General features: G+C 46.7%; 1 protein-coding gene across 2 annotated transcripts in view; it reads right to left on the bottom strand.

The window, feature by feature from the left end:
- Positions 1-270: 270 nt before the first annotated feature.
- Myo16 (myosin XVI) overlaps positions 271-16,773 on the bottom strand; it is a 485,099-nt gene continuing 468,596 nt past the window's right edge. For both annotated transcript variants that reach the window (XM_028872308.2, XM_028872305.2), the window contains exon 35: positions 271-1,684. In XM_028872308.2, coding sequence (XP_028728141.1) covers positions 1,457-1,684 — 228 coding nt within the window. In that variant the 3' untranslated portion in view covers positions 271-1,456. The remainder of the gene's footprint in view (positions 1,685-16,773) is intronic.

Raw genomic sequence — 16,773 nt, 5'->3', positions numbered from 1 at the left:
AATGTGTCATCTCTCCTGGAGCGTTCAAGTGCCAAGCCACCAATCCCGAGCTCCCATCTCAACGGCCCCCTTTATTGCAGGCCAGCTGTATCCAGAGCCCCCGACAGGTCTCAGGGTGGTCAGTTCTGGGTTGCCTCCTGTGACTCACTCCTTTTTTTTTTTTTTTTTAAAGAAGTTTGGATAAAGGTGCTCCATCGCTCCTACACAGCTGACCAAAAGACAGGAATTCCCAGAAGACGGCACTGACCACGAATGACAGAAACAACAGAACACGGTTGCACCCTTTTATTGGCACAGTAGCTCTGTAACGGCTGAAATGAATAAAGTGGTCCAAGTGGCGGGAGACAGTGGCAGGTGGCTGGTGGAGCCACTGCTGCTCGGGACTCACTGACAGTGGGCAGAAAGACATGGAGAAGGGAGGCCATCACACGCAAGCACGCAGGCACGCACGCACGCACGCAGCGGGTGGGGCGCACAGTGAGGGGATCATGCAGTGTTCCCAGGCAGGGCAGGACGCTGCTCCATCCAATGAGGTTCAGCCTGCTTAACGTTACTGCTGAAAGTCTTGTGTCCCTAGCTAGGAACCTGGAGCCATATGAATTGAACCACAAACATCCCGTCATCTATGTGGAGCTGAGGAGTTGGGTGGGGATGAGGCTTAACCGACCGACGAACGCCAAAGCCACGTGTATCCAAGGGAAACAAACGCTGGGTGCGGGAAAGGGCAGAAGAACATGAAATAGAAACTCTAGTTCTCAACCTGCATTCCCGCAAGGGTCCTCTAAAGCCAAGGCAACACACACAGTCCCCAGGCCTTGAGGGGCTTTGGGTTAAAAATAAGTATGCGGAATTAAAAAAGAAAAAAAAATCCCTAGAAATGTTTTAAAATCTGCATTTTGAAGAAAGGGAACACACGGGGTGCATAAAGTTATAAAACACAGTAATAAACATGTAAAACAATCGTCGGGTTTGTGATTCTAACGACACACAAACATCTACAAAGAAATGAATCATACATACATCCTAGGTGCTGCACCGTGTGAAAGCCGCTGGTGGGGTAGCGGCTCGTGTGGAGTGTCCTAGACACAGCTGCCTGGAGGACCTCTTCTCACTGCTCTGCCCTCCTGCCTCGTCTGCATGCCTCCTCAGCTCTAGCTATCTGGGAGCAGTGTGGCCCTAAAATTCAGTGTGCTACCAAGAAATGGAGAAGGAACCAACACACACACACACACACACACACACACACACACGCACGCACGCACGCACGCACACACGCGCACACAGGCACGCACCGGCACGCACACACATACACACAGGAGGTCTTGGGTAGTTATCATGAGTGTCCTGTGCTTTTGTGGAGATGCCTGGAGAGGAGGCCTCAGGCATCAGAGGGCAGCCTCTTGCCCTGTTCCTGCAGTCACTAGATGGCTCAGTCATGTGGCCACAGGCTAGGTTGTCAGATGCTGCTGTCCCAGAGTTGGGAAGGCAGCCTGGTGCAGGAGCCCCCCTCGGGCTTCTTTAGGAGCGTGGGCTTCTTGCAGGGTGGTGGTGGTGGTGCCCGGGGCTCCGGGGGCTGCAGGGCATCCTGCCAGCCTTCTCTGGCCTCGCAGAGCTTCCTCCTCCAGTCCAGCAGCTCCTGCAGAGCCACACTCTCATTCTCAGAGAGCCTCAGCTGATGGATGACCTGCAGCAGAAGAGAAGAAGCAAGGTCGCTGCAGATGTGGTGACTGAGCTGAGGAGGGGGCGGGATCTATGATAGCAGTGCCAGGGGGTGAAGGGCGAGGCTGGGGCACAAAGAGTCAGTGGCTTCCAAACCTCCAGCGGCAAGACCACCAGAAGTAGTGTGGACCCAGGGGGGCAGAAATAGTCATCAGGAGGACTACAGAACAGTTCTCGTGTACTGCACCTCCCAACGGTACAAGCAGCAGCAGCAGCAGCAGCAGCAGCAGCAGCAGCAGCAGCAGCAACTTGCCCTGCATTCCCTGAGTTCCCCAACACTCCTGTGCCAGCTTGTATTTCCTCATGAATTCTTCTTTGAATTTGCTTCTAGAAAAAAAAAGGCTATTCAAGCTGCAGGAGCCCCTCGCCCATCTGCACGCACAATGGACGGGCACACGGGACTACCAGGGTGACATGCCCCACCTCAACCATATACTTTAGCCCAAGGACAGACCCCCCCCCTACTCAGAACAGCTGCTAGAGCTGGGCCATGCTGATGTTGAAACCGTTCCCAAACATGGATGTAATAAGAGCGAGGCACCCACACGCCGCTTGCTGGAGGGAGGCTAGCTGTGGCTGAGAACACACTTGCCACCTGCCGCGGTCTCCAGCCACAGTCTCTGTGTTTGGACAATGAAGCAGAGACTTCTGTCTAGGTCCTGGGCGCTCTCTCAGAAGCCGAGCCCTCTAACACAGGCACAGCCCCCCACCCCCACCCCCCCACCCCCCACCCCCGTGGAGAACAGCTCCTGATAGGCAACGGCATTAGCTGCTCCCATGTGGTTTACAATCGTTCCTGAAAGCTGCCCCAGCTTCAGCCAGGGCACAGTGGGAAGAAAGGGAGTCTTCCTAGGGGCATCTCTTTTCTGCCAGTGGCTGGAGACCTATTAGGCAGATCATTACGGGCACCATGCACTGGCTAGTCTAACATGAAAAAAAAAATTCTTAAAAAGAATGAGATACTAGAAGCTGGAGGGGGAGTGCTGGGGAAAGCTGGGAGAAAACTCGGAGATGGTTCACCCCATCCCAGGCCCCCAAAGGCTGTGCACCACTTCCATCTTATCACGACTTCTGGTTAAACCGGAGAGCAGAATCCAGTAGGACATGCAATGTGACTCTGACACGCAGAACGTTGCCTAGAAAGACCGGCCTTGCCGGCGGTCCTTATCCAACCCTGAACCCACACCCGAGGGGGCTGTGCACCCATGCAAAATGGTCATGAAAGTCAGATCCGTATTCAGAGTCCTTATCAGCAAAAGGGATTTCCTAAATGAGCAGATCTCACATAGGAAATGATCATCAAGGTGGCTGTAGCACCTCAGTGTGGACACCTCTGGGTTCCTGGACCCCTTGGACTGTCTCATCCCTACCACACCCTCAACACATCTGAAGAAAAGGTCTCCAAAGCAGGAGGAACCCTTAGTACTTTTGTAGGTCTCCAGGATGACCTGTATTGAGCATAATTCTACAGATGATGTCGTGGAAGGCAGACTGCTTCTACCCACCATGGAATGAACCAAGAAAGTGGGACTTTGGGGGAATGAACAGAGTTTATTCAGCTAATAAATGTTATGGAGGGCTAACTTGTGCAGGCAACTTTCTGTGAACCAGGCTCCTCCTATGAGTTCTAAAGAGTTGGTGCTATGTGGATGAGGACACCAAGACACGTCACTCGGAAAAGGTGGCTTCAGAGCCTGTGTTCTAAGGTGTGGCTTTGTCCAGCTTGTCACTTAGCAATGCTGTCCAGACTCTCAGTGAAGGGGGAGTAAGGGTCTCCTATCCTAGATTCATCTCCTTTTGCTAAGTGTGAGACACCAACGTGACTCTTCATGGGTGCATTTTATTGCTCAGTTCCCCTCCACTAGTGTGGGAGTCCACTGGGGCCATTCTCCTGTGCTCTGCACACGTACAGCATCCTCACGCGAGCTCCTTCGCTCACATTCAGCACGTAGCATCGAGGAAGGACAGTCACTTTTCTTTAGGAGTATGGCCACTGCTACGTTTCCCCATCATCCCCAGTGGATGATCTCAAGCCCATTCAGGCAGCTCTAACTGGACTAAATGGGTTAAGACAGACAAACAAAGAAACACATAAATGAATGAAGAAAACGTGTAAGAGAAGGACACATAGTTGGAGGGAGATGTGATGGGGGATTCTGGATTCTCAGGGGAGTGGAAGGAGGAGATTGAGAAGCAGATATGATTCAGATACACTGTATATGTGTGTGTATGAAAATTTCAAAGAATAAATAAAAGTAAGATTTAAAAAACTAAAGGAAAAAAACACACTCATATTCAGAGGTACTACAATGAGAGCAGACACTTCCTCCCTAACAGAAATCCAGGAAGCCCAAGGAGACATGGATAGTGTTATTGAGAGTCAACCTAGCGGAGAGACAGCCTTCAGAACTCAGAGTGAAATAAAGACGTCACACAAACAAAAATGTCCTCAGAGATCTTGTGTTAACAGAAACACAAAAGGAAGGTTTTTCTTTCTATAGGAAGAAAGTGATCTCAGATGGGAAAAAAGTAAAATTGAAGGCTCAGGAACACTGTAATTAGCAAACCTACAGGTAAACATCAATTAGGCACTTGGACTGTCTCCTAGACTGCAAGTCACACACAAAACACACGGGTCTGCCAACAGTAACTGCACAAGCCCGAGGGATGGAGGAAAGGTTAAAGCCTTAGTTCTGGAAATGTCAGGAAAGCGATAGAAGCAATAAAATACGCTAGAGTGTAATGAGTCAAGCATGCATATCTCACCCTCCAGTCAAACCAGGAAAGCAGTGGTTCTCAGCCTTCCCAATGCTGCGACCCTTTAATACAGTTCTTCATGCTGTGCTGACCCCCAACCATAAAATTATCTCCTTGATACTTCGTAGCTGTAATTTTGCTACTGTTAGGAATCGTAATGCAAATATCTGATATGCAGGATATCTGATATGGGATCCTTAGAGGGGTCATGACCACAGGTTGAGAACTACCGTAAAAGACCGGAAACAGTGTTGAAGCTAGGAACTACAACAAAAGAAAGCAAGTAACAAATGCTCAGTTTATCTATGAGAAAGCCAGGTAAGGCAAGGTGGTAACGGAGACATGTTCCCAACAAAGCGTCAAATTCAAAACCCCAACAAAAGGACCATCGTCTCCACTCAGCAGATGGCATCGGGCTCCCCAGTGGCTGTGCCTCTTTCTCTCTGTGCCAGGCACAAACACCCGTCTATATTTCCACTACAGTCTGAGCTCCTTTCAGCATTTCCCATGACAACCAAAAAGTGGCCAGATGTGAAACCTCCACTAGACCTCCAAAAGGAACAGCTTTGAAGTCGGCACCACACACCAAAGCACACAGGTGCCGGTCTCCCGGTGACTCTAGGTAGCTGCCGATACCAATGAGACATGTTTGGAGGGAAGTTGACAGAAAATGCCCCAAATCTCCAGCTTGAGTCATGGTGTCTTATCCTGTGAGTTCCGATGTGTGTGTTCATGTGTGCATACTTGTGTGTAGACAAGAATATGAGTGTGTGTGTGTGTGTGTGTGTGTGTGTGTGTGTGTGTGTGTATGCGCGCGCGCGCGCATGTGCGTGCGTGCATGCGTTTGTGTTGTGGATAGGTTATAGAGCAACCTTGGACATTGCTTCTCAGACACCATCTCCTTTGTTTTTTAAGGCAGTCTCTCATTGGTCAGGAGCTTGCTAAGGAGGCTAGGCAACCCCACAGATTCACTTGTATCTGTCTTCCCATTGCTGGGATTACAAGAAGGTGCCGTTTATAGCAGTTTTCATTTGTTTGTTTGTTTTTAACATGGGTTCTGGTGCTGAACTCAGTCCCTTATGTCTGTACAGTAAGCACTCACTGACTGAGCAATATCCCCAGTCTTTGCTTTTTTGAGAGGGGAGGGGTTCTCTCTTTTGAAAGCTTTGCTGCATTTACTAAAAATACTCAAATTCCCAAGTACATTATGAAATGTGAAGCTCTTGCACACAAACCATTAGCAAGACCTTCCTTAATGAGGGTGTCAATGGTTTGAATGCTGAGGAGAGTCCAGAGGAACATTATCTTGAAGTCAACAGGCTTTCAGTGGTTCCCCAATAAGTGAAAATCTGACTGGTACTTTCGATAATCAGCTGGAGCTCAGAATAAAGCCTTTCTTGGGAGAATACCACAGAACATTCCTTAGATTCTATTTTGGAGATTAGTAGCAATTGAGGGAAATTTATTAGGCATAAAAGGAGAGCTGGCAGAACCGCATAAAAGGGATTCCAGAGTGCCAGCATTTATCGTTCTTCATTAAAAAATAAGCTTGGTCACAGGTATGTCTAAACGGCAGTTAGGCATTCTGAAAGCCCTTTGACACAGAGGGATTTCAAGACTATGGTCTTCAGAGGCTTGCCCCCAAAGGAAATCACTCTGGGGCTAATAAGATTTAATCTGCTTCATTTAGATCTATTAAATTTATTAGATTGCAAAACCCACGTATCATGGTCTCATAGGTGATAAAAGGGCTTTGGTATCTCAGAATAACAAGCCGGGGCTGTTCTGTCCAGGAGAGCATAAACAAGAAGCATTTTAAGTACCACCCAGTGTCATAGAAATACCCATACCAGTGTCTGTTCATTTTTGCAATCTTACATTCTATTGGTAACAAAAAACACACATCGAGTCTTTAACTGCCATTTGATATTTCCCAGATAAACTGAATGTTACCATTAAAGGGGAAAGCTGATTTTGGTAACAAAAGCGTCGTTTTGCTTCTGAAAGCAAATCATTTCTTTTTAAAGAGAGGAAAAAAACCAAACCAAACCAAACCACAGGAGGTCAGGGTGCTGCCACACCTGGGCAGGGTCAGCGGGCTTCACATGAAGTGTAACTCACCCATTTATAAGACAGAAGTCCCCCTTCCTCTTCTTCCCCTCTGTAAGGTTGCACAGAATTGCCATTAGCATTTGCAGGCAAGAGGCAACCCTTACACCAAGGCATAAAAGGCACCCCTTCTTTTTTAAACCTTTGGAGCGCTTGCTTGGGACAGTCCTGGGCTCTATAAACATAACACATGCCCTGATTTAAGGAAATGCGATGGATGCCTTACCATGATACCCACAACACAGGCAGGACAGCTCAGCAAGGGAGATCTGTTCACTAGAACTCAGTTTTCAACCATGCGACTTGGTTAAAAGGTACCTTGGTAGAAGGTTTGCAGAGAGTCTGGGTTTTTAGGGGGATGGTCAGCTGGGCAACTAGGAAAGGGAACTAACACAAAGGGGTTTTCCTGGAAAGTGGGGGGATTCTAAGTCTGTGTACATATGTTTTCGCAGTGATCCTGGACTCCACTCTTTTTTTTTTTTTTTTTTTTTTTTTTTTTTTTTTTTTTTTTTTTTCGAGGCAGGGTTTCTCTGTGTAGCTTTGAGCCTTTCCTGGAACTCACTTGGTAGCCCAGGCTGGCCTCGAACTCACAGAGATCCGCCTGCCTCTGCCTCCCGAGTGCTGGGATTAAAGGCGTGTGCCACCACCGCCCGGCTTGGACTCCACTCTTTATAGGTATCATGAAGCCATGGTGGATGTAGAGTTGGTATTGAGTGGCAGCATGGCCTGAAGAACCGCCCTCTGGAGAGTAGAGACCGGGCTGGATGTTGCCTCTGGCCCTAGAGCTTGGTCGCAGTAAAGCTCACCATCATTCAAGCAGTAAGAACTGGTGAGGGATGGGTGAGCAGCATGCACAGGTGACTTGTGAAAACAGGGCAGGAGCACAGAGCGGCTGTTGAGTCTTGGCATTGCTAGCTCCTTTGACTTGATGAAAGTTCCTTAGAATTCCCGAAAGAATCTTGATGCCCAAATCAAATAACATCCACGGAAAGGACTTCTCCCAGCAAACGGCCCTAGGAAATGGACCAGAGCTCTTCCTTGGCTATGGAAGAGGAACTCTCCAGATATGGAGCCGTGCTGGAGTCACAATGTAAGTATGAGTTAGGTGAGGTCGTTCATGACAGTCTCAAATGTGACTTTCACCCAAGGAAAGCTGGAACAGGCGGAGTGAATGGGTGAGAGTCGTTTTCCTGTTTTAATTTTAAAATACTATAAGCATGTTTTTACGAGCAACTGAAGCAACTCTTTTAAAATATTTGACTATTCTTTTACGTGTTTGAGGGTTTTGTCTACATGTATGTCTGTGTACCACCTGCATGCCTGCTGCCTGCCTTGGTCAGAATGCCATGGAACTGGAGTTACAGGCAGTTGTGAGCTACCAAGTGAATGTTGGGAACTGAACCTGGGTCCTACACAGGAGCAGCAAGGGCTCGGACCAGTCAAGCTGAGCTTTCTCTCTAGCCCCCTCGAACAACTCTTAAACATGGTGGTTCTGGAACAGTGGTTGCATGCTCAGGAGTCCTCACGGTAAAATGTTTGCATACGTTCGTGATTTTTCTTTTTAAGGAATGCAATCATGCTTTGGGTTGTTTGAACACGCTCTTCTGTGGATTTTTGTCATCTTCCTACTTCATGTAAAAGAAAATCAATACAAGTAATCTATACGGTCTTGCCGAGGAGATAGCGGGAAGGAGTCAATGCATTCGGTTTCTCCTCCGGGCAAACCTCAGTGACAGCTGAGAGGCAGGTCGGCTCGAAGGCTGCCCTGGACCACACATAGAAAGCAGCTGTGGAGGTCATGTGCCATGGCAGGAATGACCAAGCTGATAGAAACTGTGCATGTTTCTGTCAACCCCTCCACGGTCCTGGTTTCAGCAGTCACTGGGCTAGACACATTCTCTACCTGAGTGTCACGAATCTTAAGTTCTCTGTAGGCTTTTATGCTACTTGATCTGTAAATTTGTTTAGTTCATAGCTGCAAAATGAGCCACATGGATAGAGATTTTATGTAGCGCTGTGAGTATGTGTAGCTAGCACTACTATAAACTACTTGTGGGATGTTAAAGATCTAGGAGAAATGTTGATCAGTTCAATGGGCATCCATTACGGCTTAACCAGACCATGGCATCCTTTAGAGTCCAAGACTAGCAAGCAATTGCTAATCACATTCAGCATCCAGAGCATGGACTTAGAGTATCAGTGGAGTGACCATGAATGCCAGAACTGGGTTCAAGAGAAGGGAGGTATCCTGTCATGATAAATTTCACTCGTGGGTTCATTTTTAAGAAAAAGACAAGGAATCTTGTCTTCATCCATTTCCGTCTTCTCTATGGCAGGCGGCAGAAGTCTAAAATGTCAAGCAATGCCGGGCTCACCTTGTCACATTGAAAGCATTCTTATTCCGGGACGCTTCTCATGGCTCACAGACTCAGATGAGACTCTTTCACACAAGGGAAGGCCCTGGGCACTTACTTAAAATGTGCTGCTGGGAAGCCCCAGGGATGTGGGTGGCCTTCCAGCCCCAGCTCACTGTGCACTCAGTCACGCCCCACCCGGATGAGTCTGAATAGCCAGTGGGTGGGGTCCTGGAGTGAGAGGGCACTGAGAGACCTTCTGCTGGCAAAGAACACGGAGACTTCAGCCACATGGGTGTAGTACGGCTCTTGGTTTGAATGCCTTCATAAGCCAAATTCTTTGGTAGAAGATCCGGTAAGATACCTGAAAACTGTTCTGTGATTTTCAGATTCAACATTCCAGAGATCCAAAGACTTCGACAGTTCTTCTAATTTAGTCATAAGAGGGTCACATGTCACAGTGCATAGAGAGTCACAGAAATCAGATCCATCAGATCCAAGAGGCTTATTTCACAACAAGCAGTATGAGTAGAGCCACCAGGAGACAGCTTTTGTGACCAGCACCCTCCTGTGAGGTCACACCACCTGACTCCACCCAGGTTCATCCACAGCAACATTAAATACTGTGCTCTGTTCCCAAGGGGAGCTCCTATAAGGAGGACATGAAGCCATGTGCGCTCAGAGACCTCTGTCTCTACAAGGCCCTGATACACCACGTAGATATTGAGACAGCCAAGGTGCAAAGCCACTAACCAGCTCCTGAGGCTGCTTTTCCTCCAGTAAAGTCCCTTTCTCACAAGGTCTGCAACAGGAAGATCCCTCGACAGAACCAATGATCCTTATTAAAGAATTGTGCAGCCCAGAGTACAGAGCTGGGGAGAAAAGCCATGGTTTCACTATGTTTTCAGAGAGGCTGGATGATTTCATGTTCAAAACTGAGATAGTGGCATAGTTTCTGCCCCCCCTTGCTCAGACTGCAGAGTCTCCCAGATTGGCCCACAACCAGGAAATAATGGACTAGAAATTAAGACAGAACTTGTGACAGTAATATGAAGATGAGGTTCATGCTTATTTTTCTTTTAAAATATTTATTTAATTTTATGTGTCTATGTGTGTTTGCATAAGTTCATGTGTACCATGCTCATGCAAGAGCCCAAGGAGACAGGAAATGGGTGTCAGATCTCCTGGGACTGGAGTTACAGAGTGTGGGCCGACCCATGGGTACTGGGAACTGAAATCAGGTCCTCCACAAAAGCAGCAAATACACTTAACTGTGGAGCCACCTCTCCAGCCCGTATTCTCTCTCATGAGTGAAACTTACAGCAACACCCGTGGTTAGGAAAACAGTGACCCTGAGCCTAGATGGAAGCCCACGGGGTCTCAGGCCTCGGGAGGCCTGGTACTCTGCGTCCGTTTGCTCAGTTTCCAATGGCTTCCTGCCGTTCTATTAACAGAGCACTACAGGGCGAACTCATTAGATTGCTCACGTCTCCCAGACTTCTGATGGATGTATACTCCTTTGGACAAAGCTAATTATTCCCAGTGAGTAACTGGTGCCCCGGATTTTACCTTAAGTCTTTCATTTCAAGGATAAAAATAATCTTTGTAAATAATTCAGATGTGAAGCCATATTGCTGCTCATTTATCTCAGAATTGGTTTTTCTATTGACTATTTACCCAAAGGTGAAAGAGGCCTGTGCTGACATTTATGGAAATTGAAAGAGGGGCCGTGCCCTGGGTGTCCGAATGCTAAAGATTAGTGTTTAAGATCGGATGCAAATCTTATTTCTATTCGCTGCTAATAAGACACTGGAAAAAAGAAAATCAGGAAACAAAATGTGAAAACTACACTATAAAATCAGGTATGCTTAAGTGAATCTTAAAGATGTGACCTAAAACAGGTGAGACCCAAGACAAAGACCATGTTTGTTCTGTTGTTACTTCTTGTTGGGTTCTGGGATGGAATCTCACTCTTGCTGACCTGTCCTGCTATTTGGCTGGCTTGGAAAGGCTATGGAGCTCAGGCTGGTCTCCAACACACCATCTTCTTTCCCCAACCTCCCAAGCAGTTGAGGTTGTAAGCGTGAGCTACCATGCCCCATTGGAAAGTCTGTGGTTATTGGAGTGTATCTGTCTCTATTTCTTAAAGTATAAAACAAAACAAACAGACAAACGAAATAAAAAAAAATGTCTCTTAAAGTAGAAATAGTGTTTGTGATTTGGTCTGAACAAAGTTGGTCCCTCCTAATTCAGGAAAAGTTGCCTGTGTGTCAGTCCAGTGACATTTACATTTGGGATTTAGTTCCTTTATGGCCTCAGGTTTAAACGCAGGGGGAGATATTCCCTGTAAGGTACACAGCTTTTACTGACACCAAGCATGGCTGTTTCTAGACCTTAGGAGTAGGTTCCTCCTTCCACATCTGGAGGAGGTGATTTCCTGAAAAAGCAAGAACTATTCTTACTGGTAATAATTAGCATCATAAAAAAACACCTGCTGTGATTTCAATAGACATTTGTTTGCATTTGTTGCTGATTTTTCTGCTATCAAGTTATAAATTAAAAAAAAAAAAAAAAAAAAAAGCCTGTGTGTTTCTTTATGTCAATTGAAAGTGATGAAACCCGGGACTGAGGATAGAGTTCAGTGTCAACACTACTATCCCACAAGTGTGAGGACCCGAGCTCCAATCCCTAGGACCCACTCAAAAGCTGGAGAGGTGTGGAGGGCACCCTCTATACTCAGCTCATGGAAGACACAGACAAGGGATGCCTGAGGCAAGCTGGCTGGCTAGACGAGCCGACAGTGAGCTCTGGGCTCAGAGAGCTGTAGCAAGTTTCCTTGTCGGACTGTCTTTGGACTGCCAACCTACAAATAATGACATGGAGGCTTATTATTAATTAGGAGAGCTCAGCCTATAGCTTAGGCTTCTTCCTAACTGGCTCTTAAACTAACCCATTTCTATTAACCTACATTTTATCACGTGGGTTTTCACTTTCCTTTCATTCTGTATGTCCGACTCCCTCTGCGTCTCCTTGGCGTCTCCTGTGTACCTCGATTATCTCCTCCTACTTCCTCTCTCTGTCCAGAAGTCCCACCCATACCTCCTGCCTAGCTATTGGTCATTCAGTTCTTTATTAAACCAGTCACAGCAATGCATCTTCACACGGTGTACAAATGTCACACCGCACAGAGCAATTGAGGAAAACCCCGCCATCGTCAGATTTCATGATCCACCCCACACATGCATGCAATGCACACACCTACACATGGGAACACATGCACACATGCATGCAATGCACACACCTACACATGGGAACATGCATACACATACACACACACACACACACACACACACACACGAAGAGAAAGTGATGAAACAAATAGCTATGGTGGATGGCACAGGCCTAGTGAATATTTACAGCAATGCCTTGTTACTGTTAAATGACTCGGACCCAGGGAACTAATGGAAAAGTTTAAAATCTGTTAGACTGGAAACACAAAAAAAGCAAATGTATGTTAAAACTCCCTTTCCCACGTTTTCTTGGAATGATAAGAGAGTCGTTACAAGTCCAAAAGGAGCCTGACTGAGGACGGTTAATCCACATCTCCCCTCCAAGCCTGGCGTGCTCACAATCCCCCACAGCACTGCCCTCCTTCCCCTGCCTAAAACATTAGGCCTCTGTGCTGGAGCCTATCAGAAGGTACCAGAAGTTTTGGGTGCACGGATTCTTGTCTTGTCCTCCTCTTTACTCATATTTCAGTTCGGACACAGAGACGCAAACCCTCCCTCAATTCTGTTTCTATTCCCTGCCATGGTGCCTGTTTGCACAGAAACCAACACCCACTGCCTGATGAAATTCCTGTGTCCCGGGCCTGTCTCCGTGTGTCAGGTCCGCATTATTATTCTAGGAACCACCCTCAAGCACTGGGAAAAAGCTGGTTAAATATTGTTAGCACCTTTCACAGGCTCAGGAATTCATCATTAGATGCTAAAGCCACTCGGCTGTAAGTGTAAATTGAGAATGTAAACTCAGATACACAGGGTGTAGTCGACCTTCCCAGGCTCTAGTGGCGTTGTCTTCTAAGAGGTTTCCCTTTCCACCCATCAACCGACAGATAGATTTAAGTCCTTGTGAAAGTGGAAGGAGCTGTAGTTTATTCTGTAAGAATAACTAGTTTAAGAATAAACTTAGGGGAAGTCTGTATTCTTCTGTAAGAATGGACTTAAAAGCACCAAGCATGACCTCTCTCCCTCCAGATGCCTCATGAAAAAAACAACAGTGTAAACACACATGAATTTGATGAGTCAATGTGTGTGGAGGAAGCACATGGAGAGATCTCAAGGTATCTTCTCATTCAACAATAATTTATCAGGGCTAGAGAGACACCTTAGTCGTTAAGAGTGCATACAACTCTTAGAACCCGATTCGGTTTCCAGCAACTGTGTCAGGGGGTTCACCACCATCTACAACGTCATCTCCCGAAGACCAAAGCCCCCGTGTTCCAAAGACACTAACACTCCCATGCACATAGCCATACCCATACACATAACTGAAAATGAAACAGATCTTTTAAAAACATCCCTAATAATTTGTTCGTGTAGTTACTCTTGGAACATGGATGAGCATGTGTTCTTAAGTTGTCAACATGAAAACTGGGTTGTGGGATTTGAGCTAGACTGGAAGGATGGGAAGGTGGAGGAGTGTGAACAATAGTGCACATGTGTTGCTCACACCTATCCTCCAGTGATGAAACTGTAGAGATGTTATAGGGCCATTCACAGTGGAAAACCACATCAGATTCAGTTTCGGGGAAATAACAGAACTGTGGAGGAAGAGGTAGTTTTTTTTTTGTTTTGTTTTTTTACATTTTTACAGTTAGCCTCCTTCTCCTCTCCAGGCCTGCACTGTAACTGTGGGAATTCCAGCTTTCTGTAACAAAGAAGCAGGCAATCATGTCTCCTCAGCTGCCAGGCACCTGCAGCTCTGGCTCTCCTCCTCCAGAGGTCCCTCCCGTGAGCAGCAGACATCAGTCTTCCCAGCTGGTCTGTGCTTGACGCAGCTTCCTGGGTCCCCTGACTCTCAGGCTCCACTAGGCCCAGATGTAACCCCGCACAGTGGTCCTGGTCTCCTCTGACCCAGTTCAATTCCCCTTCTCTCCGTTGATACTGCCTTAGGTGGATTATCCACTTTACCCAAATGCTGCTCAGCGCTTGTTCTCGCTGCTGGAACTGGACTTGCAGTGAGCAAGGGTATGCATTCTGCAGACCAAGTATTCAGTGGACCAGGCCTGTGTCCAGCACAGTGGAGCCTCTGTGGACACTTGATGGCAAATGGGTAAACAAACAAATAAATCTCTGAATATACAATATTATGTAATCCAAAATAGTGCACACACACACACACACACACACACACACACACACACACAAAATCATGTGCCTTGAGTTGCATAATATAACATGGATAAATGCATTATGTAATTACATGATTGATTATGATTAGTAGTAAAAATACTGCATGAGGATACTTCTGGAACCCTTCACACAACATGACCTTTTGATTCCACCCCTTCCAGAGCTGGTAACACAGAGTGTGAGTGCCCTATTTCCTAAGTTGATTGGTGTATTTTTAACATGGGCCTAAATAAAAAATATTTAATAAAGCTATGGAATATTACATCAATTTATTTGCCTTAATTCTTCTAGGACTGCCACTGGTTGACAATTAAATTGAGCTGGCAATTTATTGAGTGCTGGTGTGTGCTTTCAATACAAAAGTAATTAAAATGCACTTGGTCCTCAACAGTACCAGGCTGTATGCACACACATGTGCATACACACACACACACACACACACACACACACACACACGGACACACGGACACGGACACACACACGGACACACGGACACGGACACACACACGGACACATACACACACACAGGCACACATGTGCACATTTATGAAGGAACAAAAAGCTGGCTGCATGAAGAGATCTGCAGAACAGAGCCATAACCACAGCCCTGCAGAGGTAACTGCCCCGTTTGCTTGGAAGGGCACTCAAGGAGGCCATGTAAAGAATGAAGACATTGGAGAAGACTCAGGAAGGTCACAGTAAGCACAGGAGACATTTCTGGCAACGTTTTTAGCACTGTTCCCCAGAAGCCAGTGCAAGCATGGCCTCACGCTGAAAACACAGGGAGCCACTATTTTCTGATCTGAGAAATGAAAATTATCACCACTCACGCTGATCTAAGTTCAAAGCCCGAGCAGTTAGATTCCTACATGTAAAAAACAAAAGAGAACACTATCTTTGCAGAAAGCGAGAAGAAATTACTTTAAACTAATGACCCTGAGTCTATCAACACACTTCCAGGGGTAGATGCCTAAAGAGGGTCAGAACATGGACAACCCAACATGAACACCCTCTCCTGGACTGCAATTCAACTAGAAGGAAATGCAAAAACATCCATCAGCAGAGTCAGGAAAGTAAACAAGCATGTAAATTACGGAGGGGAAGGAAAATTCAGAAGATTGAAACAAAGAGAATCCTGGACCTGATTTAAAAGGATACTGCAGAATGAGCTTCAAGCCGACAGGATATGATGCCAGAGACGATTCCGGAGCATCCCCAGCATCAGTAATGCAGGGTGGCCTTGGGGGTGGTCAGCACTGCCGAGATGCTAGCCAGCCCTCTCCAGCACACTGTGTTTCTTGTTGTTTGAAGGTACTGATTGGTGTTGGTCAACTCGGTAGAAGCCACAATCGTCCAGGAAGAGGGAACCTGGACTAAGGAACTGTATCCCTCAGTCTGACCTGGAGGCAAGTGTGGGGATCATTTTCTTGATTCATGATTGATGTGAGAGGGAGGCCACTCCTGGGCTGCTGGTCCTGGATTGTATGAGGAAACAGGCTGAGCAAGCCATGGGGAGCCATAACGCAGCATCCCTACATAGTCTGCTCTGCTTCGGTTTTTGTCTTGAGTTCCTGCTCTGATTTCCCTCAGTGATTAGACTGATGGGGATGTATAAGCCAAAGAAACCCCTTTCTCCCCAAGTTGTTTACGACAACAGGAAGAAAGCTGAGACGATGACTTTTGAAAGCAAAGTGACAAGACTGCCCAGGAAGTTTCTACGCACGCAGATGGATGGGGACAACTATGAAGTATAAAGGTCAGGCGTGGAGTGAAGAAAGGCTGACATGATTGGCCCCAGTAGACTAAAATTTGGTACATGTCTACTACAATCAGCAAGGCAGCCACAAACACACTTACAAGGTTATGCAGGTAAGAAACCAAGAGGTTGCCGGGCGGTGGTGGCGCACGCCTTTAATCCCAGCACTCAGGAGGCAGAGCCAGGCGGATCTCTGTGAGTTTGAGGCCAGCCTGGGCTACCAAGTGAGTCCCAGGAAAGGCGCAAAACTACACAGAGAAACCCTGTCTCGAAAAACCAAAAAGAAAAAAGAAAAAAAGAAAGAAACCAAGAGGTCAATGGAAACAGGGATTAAAGGTATATCAAATCATCTAAGAGAAGCCACCACAGGGAAACAACAAAATGAGACAGAACAAAACCAAACAGCGCAGACAAACAGAAAACACACAACAGAATGGATTCTCCTAATCAGCCCTGTCAGTAATGACAAGAGGTGTATATGGTCTGTCAGAAAACTGTCAGGCTGTAGAAAAATAAAGAAGACCCTTAACAAAGCCATGGGCGATAGCTCTGGGTTAAATAGAGGAGCACATATACTGAGTCGTGAGATGGACATTTTACAGGAGGGGTGTAAGTGGTAAAAGTTGGAATTGTAGTTTCACGGCCCCAATAATTCTCCTCTAAG

This window comes from Peromyscus leucopus, chromosome 17, assembly GCF_004664715.2.
Source record: "Peromyscus leucopus breed LL Stock chromosome 17, UCI_PerLeu_2.1, whole genome shotgun sequence".
Lineage (NCBI taxonomy): Eukaryota > Metazoa > Chordata > Mammalia > Rodentia > Cricetidae > Peromyscus > Peromyscus leucopus.
This window is presented reverse-complemented; position numbering and strand designations above follow the sequence as displayed.